Source organism: Mastigoproctus giganteus, chromosome 14 (genome assembly GCF_048544385.1).
Source record: "Mastigoproctus giganteus isolate SK-2022 chromosome 14, ASM4854438v1, whole genome shotgun sequence".
NCBI classification, from domain to species: domain Eukaryota; kingdom Metazoa; phylum Arthropoda; class Arachnida; order Uropygi; family Thelyphonidae; genus Mastigoproctus; species Mastigoproctus giganteus.
Window position 1 is genome coordinate 46,502,285 of NC_143588.1, and position 17,553 is coordinate 46,519,837.

General features: G+C 41.9%; 1 protein-coding gene across 1 annotated transcript in view; it reads right to left on the reverse strand.

Moving 5' to 3' along the window:
• The window catches only part of LOC150075107 (uncharacterized), a 617,581-nt gene extending 602,920 nt beyond the window's left edge, over positions 1–14,661 (reverse strand). The window contains exon 1 of the mRNA XM_090388926.1: positions 14,328–14,661. Coding sequence (XP_090245052.1) covers positions 14,328–14,439 — 112 coding nt within the window. The 5' untranslated portion in view covers positions 14,440–14,661. The remainder of the gene's footprint in view (positions 1–14,327) is intronic.
• Positions 14,662–17,553: the final 2,892 nt, after the last annotated feature.

A 17,553-nucleotide genomic window follows, 5' to 3' on the forward strand; every position in this document is an offset into this window, starting at 1 on the left:
TATGTAAACTCTAGAAGGAAGGGGATGAATCAGATTGGTCCACTTGATATTGATGGGTCAACTGTTGATGATCCTGCTCAGGTAGCTAACAAACTAAATGAATATTTTGCATCGACATTCACACATGAGGAGTTATTCAGCAAGGGGAATGCCAGAGGTGTATTCAACTCTAGCAGTAAGCTACAGAATCTTGAAATAACTGGGAGTAAAGTGGAGGAGAAATTGTTGAAGATAAACACAAGAAAGGCACCTGGGGGTGGATGGGATCTATCCAGTTATATTAAAGGAGGCAGCAAAGGAAGTAAGCAAACCTTTAGCCATAATTATGAGAGCTTCCTTGGACTCAGGGGAGGTACCCATAGACTGGAAATGTGCAAATGTGACCCCAATTCACAAAGGAGGATCAAAGGCTGACACAAGTAATTATAGACCTGTGAGCTTAACTTCTGTTCCAGGAAAATTAATGGAGGCACTGGTTAAAGAAGCACTACAGGATCATTTAGACAAGACTTCAGTTATAGCTCAGCCACAGCATGGTTTTATTAAGGGGAAGTCTTGCCTGACCAACTTGATTGGATACTATGATGCAGTCACAAAAGAACTGGATGCAGGGAATAACTTTGATATTATATACTTGGATCTTAGAAAGGCTTTTGATACTGTTGCACATGGAAGACTGCTACACAAATTGGAGCAGTGTGACATTGGAGGCAAATTGCTGCTATGGATAAAGGGGTGGTTGAGGGGGAGAAGACAGAGAGTGGTAATCAATGGACACTGCTCATCGTGGACTAATGTTATTAGTGGAGTCCCTCAGGGCTCAGTTTTGGGTCCATTATTGTTTTCTGTATTTATAAATGATATTGATGATGGTATATCAAGCTTAATGTCCAAGTTTGCAGACGATACAAAGGTTGGTAGGGTTGGCAAGGACACTACTGACACTATGCTGCTGCAACAGGATCTGGAAAGGTTGAGCAGATGGGCTGAGAGGTGGAAAATGAAGTTTAGCATTGACAAATGTAAAGTACTACACATGGGAAACAGCAACCCCAGAGCAACGTATCAACTCTGTGGTACTACACTGACAGTGGTAGAGAATGAAAGGGACTTGGGGGTGGTTGTGCAGGCAGATATGAAGTTCTCTGAGCAGTGCAGACGGGCTGCAAGAGTAGCTCATGGAGTATTGTCAATGATATACAGGAATTTTTCCAGCAGGGATAAGGAGGTGATTATTCCATTGTATAAGGCAATGGTCAGGCCACACCTAGAGTACTGTATACAGGTCTGGAGGCCTCATTTCAAGAAGGATGTAGAGCTGCTGGAACGAGTACAGAGAAGGGCAACAAGATTAGTGAATGGAAGAAAGGGGTGCTCTTACGAAGAAAGGCTTAAGTTTTGCAAATTACAGTGTCTGGAGACTAGGCACCAGCGAGGTGATCTGATAGAGGTGTATAAAGCCTTGAATGGTTTAAGCATGCTCAATGCTGATGGGATTCTTCCTCTAGCTCAGAAAAATCACCTGAGAGGGCATAAATTCAAATTGAGGAAAGACAGATGTAGGATAGACGTGCGGAAATTTGCCTTTAGCCAGCGGGTTGTTGGTTGGTGAAACAGACTTCCATCCCTTGTGGTGGAGGTTGATAGCCTAAATAAGTTTAAGGCTCAGCTGAACAAGTATTTTGAATGAACAGAGGGGTGAAGTGGAAGTGGGTTTTTTTTTTTTTTTTTTTTTTTGGCTGATGCTGCATAAGCTTGCTTTCTTGCATCAAATGTCTCTACTAATGCTAATGCTAATGTCAGTGATAGTTTCTTCGGCAATGGAGACTCTGTCCCACGGAAATTTTCAGTTTTGTGTCAAATGGCTTGTAATCAAATCTCCAGCTTTAATGTCTGCCTGCATTAAAACTCGTAACGGTTTAAAACAAATTATTGATAAATCCAAATACGAGTTTGAAAGAGTCAAGAGCAGGGAAACTTTCTCGTCCTTTGCTTCTTCGAGCAGACTGATCTTTCGTCAAAGCTACCGCAAATTCGGTACATTCATACTTCCAATTCTGTTATACCCTGTGGGTGCTGTTGCTTATGTCGTAAAGATAAAATTGACTTATCAATTTGCATAAAAATTTCCTCCAGCTCATGCATTAAAGATCTTGGTAAATCTCCTTCGCTCATTTAGAGCATATCCACTGGTTGCCTTCCTTGGTTTTCTAACAGAAAGGGATTGGAGAACTCCTGTACCTCACTGGAAAAAAGTCTCTAGGTCACGATGGAATTTCTTTATTTGTTATCCTAGTTGAAAACCTATTCTTCTAATACAAATGGTTTATCTTTATTGAAGCAATTCTTCAGAAATTCGGATTAAGTGAAAAAAATGTTATGCGCACGAAAGTGATTACACACATATATATATATATATATATTATCTTTTTAGGAGGGATTACATTTCAGATTATTTTAATGCCACCGGAGCTTGTTACTTCCGTGTGTGTGTGTGTGTGTGTGTGTGTGTGTGTGTGTGTGTGTGTGTGTGCGCGTGCGCGCGCTCAAATCTCTACACAGTTTGCCCACTCCATCTTGTCTCTCTGTATGCAATGCCGAATGAAAACATCACTGACACCATTCAGAACCTACAGTCAGTCATCATGCTCCTCTCACCTGCCAAAGGATGCAAATTGCCGCTCGGCCCTGTGGCACAGCACAACTCCTGACAGAACTGGATCCCATTGCGGACAACAGCTTGAAGACTTCCTGCATACCACCATCCTGAATGTCCTCAATAAACCAGGCAATCCCCCAACGTTTAGTAGTGCAGTTTGGAAGGGTACTATAGATGCCAAACTTGCTTCAAGATTAATCCCCTATCACTTTCAATTCTGGCAAGTCTAAGAGGCCTGGACCACCTCTGGCCACAGGGACATTACCTTTTTGCTCTGTCGGTTGGTGGACCTAGGCGCTTTAGAGTTCCACGATATCGTCCGCTACAACCTGAAATCTGCAAATTGGGACCTTTTTGTCTCATCTTCCTGATGGCAACATTGCCTCTCTTGCTTCTGTCCCAGCCTCTGACCAGCTAAATAACTTGACGACGGTCACCACCCAAGCTTGCGACCAAGCCATCAAAAAGAGGATACCCCATCACAGACCTCTTCTGGGGTGATGTCCAGAATTGGACCATCTCCGTAGGGCTGTTCACTCCTCCCGGAAATGCTTCCATCGTGCTACAGCCTCTATGCCCCAAACTGAGATAAATGCCTGTAGAAAAGTATATACGATCCAGATAAACAGATACAACAACCATATAAAAATTAAGAAAGAATCTTGGTGCACCCTCTTCTCTACTACGGAAAAGAGTAACCCAGAGGGACTTGTCTACCACGTTGTAACTGTCAAGCTCCCCAGAGGGGAAATTGCTCAATCGACGATCACTCTTGCAAGCACTATGACTTGCTCCTGGAATGTCACGGTCAACAACACCTTGGACCACCTTTTCCTGAGGATGCGCAGCCTATTACAGTGCATCAAATTGAAACATGCACCCGCATTCAAAACTACTGCAACCTACTAACTGAACAACCGTTTATCAGAGAAGAGCTGTTCAGCGCCTTAGCATAAACGAAGGACAGGAAGTGCCCTGGGCCTGATCTAGTTGAAGTAGAGGACCTGAAGAAACTGGCAGAAATCTGCCCGAACACTATGCGCTCCTTGTTTAATAGGTGTCTTACAGAAGACACATTCCAAAATGCCTGAAAGAATGCAAACGTTAAACCAATGGAGACACATTCCAAAATGCCTGAAAGAATGCAAACGTTAAACCAATGGTTTTCAACCGGGGTACCGCGGCACATTAGGATACCGCAACAACGTTCCAGGGGTACCACGTAATTTGGGTTTTTAAGTTACTTAAACGTATTATTTTTTCAAAAATTTATATGTTTATTTCATTATAAAAAGGTGTACAGCCTCTTTTTAATTTTGTGGTAATCTATAATTGATGTTTAATTAGTACCTCTATATATTTTTTTAATATTATATATATATATGCAGAGAGAGAAGGGGATCTAACAGGCAGAAAATTGAGTAGGGATACCAAAATAAAATAAATGACTTAGGGGTGCCATTATTTAAAAATGGTTGAAAACCACTGCCTTAAACGGACGCTCAAGAACCCTGAAAAACCGCCCACCTGCCTAGGTCATATCGCTCAGTCGCCCTGCTTTCTGTATTTCGAAAAGTCCTTGAGCGACTTCTCCTTTGCCTTTCAACCCACTACGAGGGCCAAAACCTCAGCTCCGCCAACCAATTTGGCTTCAAGACTGGTCGTAGTATACCACGGATGCTTAAACCATTTAATATTACCACTGTAAAATTTGCACAAATTAATGCCCAGCGAGCTAAAGCAGTTGCAGCGCAGTTGAGGAAAAAGGCAGATGAGGAGAACCTCGATATCCTTTCTTCAAGAGCCATATTCGCATAGTAAGGCAGTCAGAGGGTATCCGTTGACTTATAAGATCGTTCAAGTGGATGGGGAGACCCCCATGGGCGGCTATTCTGGTCAGAAACTCTGATCTCACTGTTACCAAAATACCACATTACTGCCTTCCCTGGGCAGCCTGTGCCCATATCATCACCCCTTTGGGGGAATTTTACGCAGTTTCTCTCTACTCTCGGCCGGGACAGGATATTCTCCTGATTATTAGATACTTACAAAGCATCTCTCTGGAATTCCCAAATGCGAAAATCATCGTTGCCGCCGACGTAAACTGCAGGTCGCCAGCGTGGTTCAGTGAAACTCAAGATAGACGAGGCACAAACAACGGACAAAGACTGGAAGAATATCTCTCAAACAGTTCTTTCTCAATTCTGAACCAACCAAATAACCTACCGACCTTCTCTAGTACAATGTGGGAAGCCACAATTGATATCACCCTGGCCACAAGATCCGTTGCACGACACCTTTCATCCTGGACAGTTAGAGAAAGCTGGACCACTTCGGACCACCGTGTAATAACTTTCCAACTGCACCGATCAGTAAGCCGACAACCAATTATAAGGCAAACTCTACATAGATTTGCAATTGACAAGGCAAACTGGCAGGAATTTAAGGATTCACTGATCATGGCTGCCCACTCTCTTAGCACAGTTGGACTGAACGCAGACCAGCACCAAAAGGCAATTGTAAGCCTAGTCACTGAAAGCTCATTAACTCTATTAAAAGGAAGAAACCTTCTCTTGGAGCCGTACCTTGGTGGTGCCCAGAGCTCCAACAACTGCGACGGGAGGTTTACACCCGGCGGAAAAATTTTCAACGCGCAAGACGGACATGGCCGGAAGCGGAAGTAGAGTATCTCAAGCAGCAGTACCGAACAGCAAGAAATGAATACACAGCCCTGATTAAACAAAGGAAGAAGCGCTCCTGGGAGCACCTAGTCTCCACAGTTGGAAATTCTGCTCCCTGGGGAGTGGTCTACAGAGTAATCACAAACAAACTCCCCAGGGGAGAAGTCAACCCAGCCACCAAGACGCCACAAGGCACGTATACAAAGACATGGTCCGAATCTATAAATAACATCCTTGACGCCATGTTCCATCAACACATGCCACCAAGCACCCCAGAGCAAATACTACTATGTGAGGAAAACAGCACATACACCACGGCCCAAGTGGAAGACAGATTCACCAAGGAAGAACTGGACACCGCTGCAGCAAAAATAAAAAACAAGATATCTCCAGGAGAAGATATGTTGGAACCCGAGATCGTAAAGAAGGCTGTTGAAACCATCCCAAATGAGATCCTAAACCTCTTCAACCATTGCCTTGAAGCAGGCCATTTCCCAGCAGTATGGAGATCTGCAAAATTAAGGCTTATTCTCAAGAATCCGACAAAACCACAAGACTTTCCGGAGTCATACCGGCCCATCGCTCTTCTATCCATACTAAGCAAACTCCTAGAACATCTTCTAAGCAATAGAATACAAATTCATTACTCCAAGGCTGGCCTTCACTCTGACAACCAATACGGCTTTAGAAGGGGTTGCTCCACGGTGGACGCCTTAGAGAATATCGTCAAAGCAGCTACCACTACCAGCCATAAATACTTCCTTGTCATTTCAGTGGATTTTGCCGGGGCGTTTGACTCCCTCTGGTGGCCAAGCGTCCTCGGCAGACTCCGGAAAGCAAAACTACCAGCTAATTTATACAATTGTATAAAAACCTATCTTGCAAACAGAACAGTAACCGTCAGTGCTCCGTACTGTTCAGTCACGCGACCAATCTATAGAGGATGCCCACAAGGCTCAGTACTTGGTCCACTTCTCTGGAACGTGGTGCTCGACAGCTTTCTAAACCTCGACCTTGGTAATGTGAGATCACAGGCCTATGCTGATGACCTGATCCTGATGCTGACGGCAGACTCAAGAACTCAACTAGAGATCTCTGCAAACCATGCAATAAATATCCTACAAGACTGGGCCACCCAAAATCGCTTAAAGATATCCCCAACAAAAACCTGCTCCATCCTACTTAAAGGTTCTCTCAATATCAGAAGGCCTCCCCAGATAAAGATTCAGGAAACAACAATTAAGCTTTCCACCGAACTTAAATATCTTGGTATTCTGCTGGATAAAAATCTGTCATTCACACCCCATCTTACTTACCTCCGAAGCAAAATCAAAAAATACTCCGCACTAATAACTAGAGTCACTCGTCGCGACTGGGGGCTTAAGAAGAGGACCCTAGCCCTCTTCTATAAGGCAGTCTTCTTACCAGCAATAACATACGCATCAGGAATCTGGTTCCACAAGGCGGTAACAGCAGTAAATAAAAGGAAGCTAGAGACGATTCAACGTTCAGTCCTACTAACAATCTCGAGAGCCTACTGTAAGCACCCACGCCGCCCTCCAGGTCCTCTTGGACGCTCTCCCCCTGGACCTGGAGATCGTCCGCTGTGGGTTGCTTTATCAACTATCCAAAGGAAAATCAATCACCTGCCTAGACTACACAACTGATCCGGCAAACGATCTTAAACTCGAGAAAAAACGCCTTCTCACCCACCTACAGCAGGCCTGGCAAACCCGCTGGACGACTTCGACAAAAGGGGAAGTCACCCGAAGATTCATAATGGATAATCAACTAGTGTTTCCCAAAAGCCCAAACTGGTTTTCACCGGGACTGCTGACATCTTACCTGCTCACGGGACACGGCGCAATAAGAGCAAAACTCTCCAGTTTCGGATTGAGTGACACCCCTCTCTGCCACTGTGGACAGCCAGAGACGTGGGAGCACCTCATGCACCACTGTCAACTATACGAAGACCTCCGCTGCCTCTTAATAACTAGAATACGTTTCTCGCCAATAAACCAAGAACAATATCTCCTGGAGAGCGAGGACAACTATAAAGCCTTAACGCAGTTTGCGCAGGATCTTTTTACTAGAAGAAGAACATACCCACAACCTTAGCTGGAATTTTCCCACAAATTAACCACTTGTCATCCACAATAAAGATCCTTAGATGTATCAACCAAACAAAAACCTAACAGCTACAATCTGAAAAACTAATCATTAACTTAGCCTGGATCTGACCACTGGCTTAAACTGGAGTCATTATCTGGACTTGACCACTCACACGGAAGGGACAACATGTCCCAGGAATGGCATACGAAGACCTGACAAAGACATTGTGCAGTTTGCTGCCGAAACATCATTAGGCGATCTGAACCGGGTACACTCACTTGGTTCACTTTCTTTCCCTTCCCTTGGCAGGGAATGGTTACTCTGTAGCCCCCCTTCCATCCCCTATCTTCACCTGGTGAGGAATGGGCCTGCCCCGCCGACGTTTGGGGTTATCTTCACTATTGACCCCATATTTCTGTCTTTCACCCCCCCCCCAGTCTTCAGTCTCCCTTCCCTCTCTAGCTATCTTGCGACTAGCGTTTGACCCTTGCCAAAACTACACAAGCCCCACACTAAAATTAAAAAAAAAAAAAAAAAAAAACTCTAACCCGTATAACTTATATCTCGGCCTGACCCAATTTCTAGCGTTTCTCCCCACCCCCCTCCATTTTTTTTTAGGTCCTAGCCACTGAAAGCTCAGGAAATTAGGTGGCAGGACCCAACGGCTAAAAGACCAGATGAACAACAGTACAAAACATTACACGCCACAATATCCACACACTTTTAAACCTCTGGCCTCTACAGTGTTCTGTATAACACCACAATGTATATTACGCGGAGATGGGGGAAGCCCCTGGTGCCGTTAGACCCTAAACACACTATACACTATACACTATACCACGGATGCAATCCATTATCTCATCCAAGCTGCCAACGCTAAAGAGGAAAAATATTCCTTGCCATCACAGTTGACTTCTGTGAGGCTTTTGACAACCTCTGGTGGCTTTCTATCCTCCTTCGCCTTCGGCACGCCAAACCTCCCAGAAATCTCTACGAATTACGTAAATAACAGGTCTATCTCTGTCACCACAGCCTTCAAACTCGCCCTGTCACCAGAGGTATCTCGCAGGTCCTTGGACCGTTCTGGCCATGGATCTTGAGCAGGTGGGGTGCTTAGCGTTTGCTGATGATCTTGTCCTCACTATTCGGGCAGACACTAGATGCTTCCTTGAAGATCAAGATAGCACTGTTGGTGGCCTCCTCTCCAACCGGATTGAGGAACACAAACTCTACATTACAGCAGACAAAACCAATTCCATCTTGTTAAAGGGAAAACTTGACATTACGCGTCCCCCTAGTATTACGATTGGCGGCATCACCATTCACTTAGTCATCGAGTTAAAATATCTTGAAATTATTATTGACAGCAATCTCACTTTTACTCCACACCTGAAATACCTTGGAACAAAGATTAGAAAATACACTGTCTTAGTGAAAACTGAAAAGGATCATTCACAAGGACTGGTACCTCCGTGGTCGTTTCCTCGCCCTGTTTTACAAGGAGATTTCCTTGCCTATCATTTGTTATGGGACTGGTGCCTGGGATTACAAGGCAACACCTGGTGCCTGGGATTACAGGGCAACACCTGGTGCCTGGGATTACAGGGCAACACCTGTTAGTAATTCAAAGAAGTTACAATAAATACAACGTACCACGCTGTACCGTTAGTATTCCTGCCCTTCAGGACTTGATGGGCTTCCTTCTCTTTATCTGGAGGTCATTCGAAGTGGACTGTCCTACTGTCTTAAAAAAATTATTTCAAACAGTGTCCTAAATTACAGTGTGAACCTAGCAACTTACCCGAAAATTTAAAAAAGAAACATTTCAAATCACTTTTATCAGATCAGACAAGTACATTGCGATTCCACTCCTAAAGTTCTTGTCACAAAGAGATTCATTTCCCCAAATAACCTTCACCAGCCCTAAGACTCTTCCCTCCCTAGTTTTCCTCTGGCCGCTTTACCTCTTTCATTCTCACTGGCCATGGCTCCCTAAACGCCAAACTTTCTGAACTTGGCATCACTGAAGATCCTTACTGCTCCTGTGGGCTTCCAAAAAGCTAGGAGCATATTTTATACCACTGCCCAAACTACGAATACTCCAGAACGCGTCTTATTACATCCATAAGAGTGCTTCCATTTGGGAAAAAAGCACTTTTTCGTCGCTGACCATGACAGTTTTATCGTGCTCTTACAGTTCGCACAGGAAGTGTTCACCAAATGTGTAAACAACTTGAGATCCAGGCCAAATTGATTCCAGCTCAATCTGAAGATTAATACCAAAACTCGACAATCTACATGTACATGCCTATGGACATGTGTTTTTGTAAAGGGCGGCACCTAGAACGTCTGTTCAACTCTGCCTCGTGTCACCGTGAAGAGAAGAATCAACGGTAAAAGGGCCAGAAATGTGTTTGGTTTGTGTGTATTATGTTTTTTTTTGTTTTTTTTTAAGTGTTGTTGTCTCATAACCTGAGACCTTATGCGTCCCATCTACTGGAACTGGCCCACCTTCCCGTGATGTGGACGGGTATCTAGAAGCAGCCTTCCTGGTGATAGCTGCTTCTGGGTAGCCAAGAGGTCAGCATAACACAACAACATAACATGCATTAAACTACACGAACATTGCACTATATTACACGCTGGCCTGTTTTGCAGAGTCTGTTCAACCTACAAAGAAACGAGGTGGATTTGAACGGACGTTCTAGGAGCCACCCTACCTATACACACACATGTCCACATGTGTGTATTATGTGTGTGTTCTGTTTTCTGTTCTGGCCGCTTGGCTACCCAGAAGCATCAATCACCTGGAGAAATGATTCTGGATACTCGTCCACACCACGGGAAGGCGGGCCAGTCCCAGTAAATCAAGTACTGTATCAAAAGAGACTCTGATCCACCTGGTTTTGCCAGCAGGTGGACCAGGATCCTCTGGAGGCACATTCCAGAGGGACAGACAAAATAAAGAGAAGGGGAAAAAAAAAAAAATAATAAAATAAAATAATAATGAATAAATAAATAATAATGATATATAAAGAAAAAAAACTACACTAGAGTGACTGACTCCAAACAGAAAGCGAGAGAAAAAAAATTATACGAGAGAAAGAGAATATTGGCATTGATACACGAGAGAGAGAGGAGAGAGAGAGAGAGAGAGAGCGACGGAAAAATAAAATATAAGAAAAAAATTAAATAACATAGCTACACTTGAAGGGGAAAGACGGATAAAATAAACGAAGAAGAAGAAGAGAGAGAAAAAAAAAAATCCACTTCAAGCCCAATGCCGGGGGTGTTAACCACTCTATATAAATAAATAAATAAATTTTCTGTTTATACTCCGGGACGACCAAACGGTCAGAGGAGTTCACAAGATAGACAGAATACAAGAAACAGCACCGTATTCAGTAGTCACGGGCTTGAACCCCGGTCACTCAAGGCACGTGTATTATGCACCCGCGCGCCTGACCACTCCTCCTTCGAGCAAAGACTTCCGTAGCAAAGTTGTGAAGAGCGGATGAACGTTCAGGGGTTAGGAGTAACTGGTCTAATTGACTTTTCAGATATTGGGATGGTGTTCACTAAACCTTGTCTCAGATATTCGTACAGAATACAGTCAAAAAGGTTAGTCATGCAGAGGCCTAGTTGGTGCAGTTTTTCATTAATAGAGCTATGTCCGGTAATCAGGAAGGAAGTCTCCATGGTGAGGGAAAGCTAGGATTGGACAGAATTAGAGGATGTAAAGGAGACATTAGAAAGGAATCCTCTGGAAACCATCCCAAACTAGGATGTATCCCAGCGGGTCTGTCAGATGTTTACTAACTGATTATAGCATCTGGCTTTCTCAGCTTTTGTGTCGGCGTCAAGATCACGCTCGACGTCAAGGAACTTAGTGCGGATGTCGCTTTTAATTCTAAATACTAGTCCTCTGTAGGCGGCATACAGATCCAGAGGTAGAGTTCCAGCTATGACCTGGATGGCTGCTGTAGATACTGTTCTGCAAACTCTAAAGGTTGCCAGTAGCATTGTACGCTGGATGGAACTCAATCTGTCTGTCATCTTGACGAAGCCAACTCGGTAAAACCAGGCTCCGGCCTGTACTTGCCTATACAATAATCTAACTCACACAGGGTGGAACTCCACCTAGTGACGGGCCAACGTATTTTCGCGCCCCGGTTAGAAAGATTTTTCGACGCCCCTTTACTAAGGATATATATATTTTTTTTTTCATGATTTGTTGAAATTTTACGCCCCTTAAAGAATGGCGTCCCGGGTAAGGGCTCTGCTAGCCCGTGCCTTAATTCGGCACTGACTCCACATGTATACCTTGTTGTGTGACAGGCGGAACTGCCACTTCGGATGACCCATGCCATTCTGGCGCTCATCTTTGTGCGGCACTCTAGCCGTGTAACCTTTTATCGTTTCCCTGGGCCTGGGTGAGCTTCCCAACCCAGGGACATCCAAATTCTTTGCCCCTCCATACCTCACTCATCTTGAGGATGCCTTCTTTCTGCGACCTCCCTTCTCGCTTATCTTTATTCCCCACTCTCAAACTATCTCCCACACTCACTTTAATTTCCTCTTTTTTTTCTTCTTTTAGGCATTCCTAGAAAGCTTAGGCGACTGTGGAGGGGGCATTCCTAGCCAGGGTTCTTTCCCCTCTATTGCACTGCTTGATCTACCTCCACGGGGTTAGTGACGAGCAACTTGGGGTCCCACAGCTAAACAGCAGGAAGAACAACACAACCCAACACTACACTGCACAACCCTACACTTACACATATGCACTGCGGCCATTACAGGGAACTGCATTTATCATAGAGTACTGCGCAGAGTTGGAAGATACCCCCGATGCCGCCAGACGATAAACATTAAGTCACTAAGTCGACTAATCTGCCACTGAGAACCTTCTTAGGAACGGGTACGCACACCACTGAACAATTCACAAACAACCTAAAAAAAGTTTACCACAGCCGCACTGATTCCAGCTATGATTCCAACTACGCCTATGATTCCATTTCAGATCCAAGTGGTTGTAACCAATATGCTCTCAAAGAGGATGACACTTGTTTAAGAATATTCCGACATAAAAATACAGTAGCGAAATTACCATAACATCAGGTTCGTCACCTGGACCCCAAGAATTAGGAACCCAACAATTTGTGTACTACAATGGTTAAAGAGTCTGGAGGGCCGTTCGAAAGTCTCGTGGGAACAAAGAATTTGTAATCAAGTTTCTATCAAAATATAGATTTTTATTTATATTAGCAGTATAAAAAATGCTTCTTAAAATTACAACAGTTTTGACTGGCCACGATGAATATAAAACAACGTGAGAACGGAAACGTTAATTTTTTTCCTTTTTCCGCATTTTTTCCCCTTCATCAGCGCGGAGGAGGAAGCGAGCACTTCACAAGGTCATTCGTTGTAAGCAGCGAATTACTGCATATCCTAGTAGACTGCACAAGGAGAACTCACTATAGATACAGAATGTTCCGCATTCAGGTCATTCTTCGTTCCACATCCATATTTGAGAAAGAGAGGCTAACTAGTTAATTTGTATTTCTATCTAAATTTTCAATTAAATTATGTATTAAAGGCTTTCGTAAGGTCATACAATACAAATTAAGCTACTATACAAAAAAGTGATTGGTAAATTCTGATCATTCGATCAGTCTTTTTTTTTTTTTTTTTTCTCATTAACTCAATTATGAAATGGCCTTATGGCCAGATGATAACTTCATCGTGGCTATAAATATCCTGATAATCATGATTAGTCTGTCTCTGAGTTTAAGGATTATACATATATTGCCTGTGGCATAAAAGCTGGCAGGAAAGAGGCATAGGCCCTGGCTTTGAACTGTAGAAATCATTGAGAAGTGCCCCATCCATGAAATTCTGCTATGGACCTTTCTAATCCCGGCGACACCACTTTGCATATTGATGCTCTTAGTTCATGAGAGCTGGTTTAGACTTCTCTAAGGCAACTAAAGCTATGAGGCGTGAGAATTCCGTGTCTGCAAATTACGTGTATTCTACAGTCAGCTTTCTTTTTTGCGTGATGAAAAACCCATGCCTTGGGATGGGGGGGGTGAAGCAACAGCTCCCACTCAGACTAACTCGGCCACGGTGTGAAATAAACCCATAAAATGTTCCTCCGGTCTAAACGGGATGAAGGTCACCGATCGCGACCCTAGCCGTTGTGCTAGACGCGGGACAATTCGTGAGGGAGGATCGGGAAAAAACTTCCCCATCACTCCAAGATTTAATGCTCGTCGGAAATTAATAAAAAGAAACAAAAAGAAAAAAAAAAAAAAGTCGGGACCTTCAGTGATGATCACGTTCCATGCACAGCTAGGGTGCATGACCTCTCCCCTGCTCGCTCTTCCCACAACTTTCTCTGCTTATCTGTATATTTATTTAAGTAGCAATGGAAAGAAAGTTGGACCCGTTACGTCAAGTTCAAGTTTTCATATTATAAACAAATTATCAATTTCTTCCAGATCTCTCTTCATTAAACGCAGTTAAAAATCAAGCGTTTTCTCAACTAGAAGTAATCAAAACCATCAAAATAACATTTGCTCTTAATTTTTTCTTTAAATTAGATTAAAATATTTGCATTTTATTGCTTGTAATCAATATAACATTATAATTAAACAACTTGTTTCCAAATTCATAAAAAAAAGACCCTACAAAATATCGTCTGCCACTACTTTTACACAGAATTGCTGCTAGATGTCTCTCTTCGTATTTTTACATTATACAAATTAAAATATGAACAAAATATTATAATAATTGTAATTAAATAAATGCCTGAGTGACTACTGCCTGTCTATCCTATGTCTATCCTGGTCAGTTTCCTACGTTTTAAGACTTACCGAAGTTGTCAGATTCTTGGAAAAACTGTGCATAAGCTTGACCCCATGTCAGAAGATGAAGTGTGTAGACAATGGAGCAGAATGGTATAACACGGGTCCTAACGATAAACATGATCTTGATTATGAATCTAGCAGCTGGATACCCAGCTACCACTATTCACTGACACAGAGTAGAAGCCAAACAGGCCCGAACAAAAATCCAGAAACACTTTTATTTATCTCATTTAAAAGTATCAACGATCGTCGACCTACTGGATGGTGTCTGTATTGACAGTATCTACTAAGGAAGAAGTCAGCAATGTACCGACCTCTCTATTTGGTACTCTGCTCCCAGACAGAAGCCTTTTGTACAGAATCTTACGAGAGGGGTAAAGTGGGGGAAGCCACAGCGCCTACTCATGCTGTTAAAAAGAAAGGCCGAATGAAATTTGATGCTAAGCGTCTGTGTTCAGTCACAGCAGTGGAGGTCGCATAACTGGGAGGGGAAGGCTGTCAACTTTTCGGCTATCATCATTGGGTCAGAGTTTTAATGTTTTATATCCCCTACTCCTTTGCTTACCCATACACACGCAGCTCAATGACTTCAAGATGCGATTCATTTTCACCGTTTTTCTTTTTCACTTTTTTCTTCTTAAGTTGGAGAAAAGAACGAGGAGATCACTATCCTTGGTCTGACTCTAAACAGCTTATTTGAATATAAATATTACATATGAATATTACTATATTCTGATATAACTAGATAAATACGGTTTTACTTGTAAACAAGCTTCACTTCATTTCCTGCTACGTCTGCGTATTATTAGTGAAATCATTTTCTAAATAATTACACGAAAGGCGCACGCATGAGCCTTTCGTGTAATTATTTCGTATTATTATTTAGATTAATATACATTATAAAAAAACAATGAATAATTTTAAGCAAAAGGATTATCACTGCAGTTTCAAAAATATTCGATTGGAATAAAATAAATTCACGGATATATTAAGTTAAAGTTATACAACCTTTGGATTAACTGACGTTAATGAAAAAATAAATACTAAATAAATAAATAAGTAGTGAAACATTTTTAGTGTGTTAATAATATGAATTAGTGTATATAAATTTATAAATATACATTTACATAAATATAAGATGTATTATAATTTAAAAATAAATAATTTATTTTTAATACAAATCTAAGTTATATTTATGTTTTTAAAAATATTTTTCATTAAATTTATTTTTTTATTCAGTCTAATTAATAAAAATTAGAAGCAATATATGATTATATTTACATTCTACAAAATTATTATAAATTATAATTAATAATTTTAATTAAATTAAAAATGATAAATTATTATCTTGAATCGTTTAAGTAAATGACCACTTTTACCGACAGATGGCACCAACTATACAATCAAATAAATAAATAAATAAAAAGGTAAAGTGCAGCCATTATCAATCCACTGCAGGATGGAAGCCTCCTCAACAATTCATGTTGAGAGAAATGGATAATCTACCACGCTGGTCCAGTGCGGGTTGACAAATCTACAGTATTTTGTGTTCATGGACTAGAACCCTGGTCTACTCAAACAGCCCATAGTACTAGCACTCCCGCTACTGACCACTCGGCTACGGAGGGCACTAGTCAAGGAAATATTTGAACTTCACATTCATGCATATTCACATACAAATTACGTTAATACAGGGTTACCTATTTATTGCGCAACCCACTAGTCAATGGTGTGTTTTGGTGGAGTGAGATTATAGTACTGATATAAAAATAAAATTTTCTGTTTATACTCAGGGACTACCACACGGTCAGAGGAGCTCACAAGGAAGGACAAATACAAGAAATAACACCATATTCAGCAGTCACGGGCTTGAAACCCGGCCACTCAAAGCACGTGTACGTATGCACCCTCGAGCCTGACCACTGTGCTACGGCGGCCTTGAAGAGCAATACAGTGTTTCTTAGTGCGGTGCATAAATTGAGTTTCTTCTGAGAAGAAGGTAAGCTTTATGGAACATCATCTTGAATAGGAATTATTTTGGAAATGCTAAGTTTTGGACCTAAATATTAAAACACTGAGACCTGCATTAGTGCCACCGTTGAATATACTCTTTGTAGAATTATGTCAAATGCACTAAAGAAAATGAATATATGACTACATAAGCAAGAGCGATATCCATACTCCTAGTAGCAGTGTTAACTGTATTTCAATATATCACTTCACTGATCTTTATACAGTATTTTATCACCAGCTCTTAGATCATAGTCCTAGACAGGCGATACCTCATATGTGCTTACAGGATTACAGTATAAATTAAAAATATATCGTTTTCTATATAGTGTACAAACAGACAGGGCAGAATAAAGGATGGGGGCGGGGAAGTTCCTGGGGAATGTGGCGCCCGGGTAGCAATCGCCATTTGGAGCTCCTTTAAAATTTTATTTCTGGCGCCCCTTGAACGTTGTCGCCCGGGTGAAATGTACCCCTTTTACCCTCGGGACGGTCCACCCTGGACGGGGGTGATGCAGAACAACAGAGTCCTCGACATGGGCGGAGAGATGCCCGCCAAAATTATAATGATTAAAACAATTATGTTCAAAACTTTCAATTTTGGGGCTCAAATAAATCCGAAACGATAACAGGTTTAAATTGTACATTTAAGCTACCCTATGAGCAGCGTCCCCACTTCCGCTAGGAGAAGGCCTACATATCCTGCTGTTTTACTGCATGATAATTACGCCAACGTTTTTTTTTTTTTCTTTTTTTTTTTGCTGGTGCTATATAAGCTCTTGCATCATATTAATGCTAATATTTGCAAATAGCTAAAAAAAAACAAGTAAATTTAGATAAAATGAATTGAAATATACACTATCCGGTATCCCCCTCCCCCCCATATTTCTCCTTCAACCTAACCCAAGCACGGTACTAAGTACTATAGGTTCTAATACCTCTCGTGTTTGGGGTTCTCATAAAAAAAAAAAAAAAAAAAAAAAAAAAATGCGTATTAAAAAAAATTATGTATAAAGGTTTGTAATTTTTTAAAATTTAAAAATTGCAGACATATCTTTGTCAGGTAAAATCTAACTGACTGTATAAGGCTCAATCAGTAAAAGCGCTAAAACATAAACGGTGTGTATTTAAAAACCTAGGACACTTCATAACGATTTGTTTCACAGTTAAAATGGAGTCACAATGCTCGCACACATGTCAGCATCCCTCAGCAGAAAAGCAT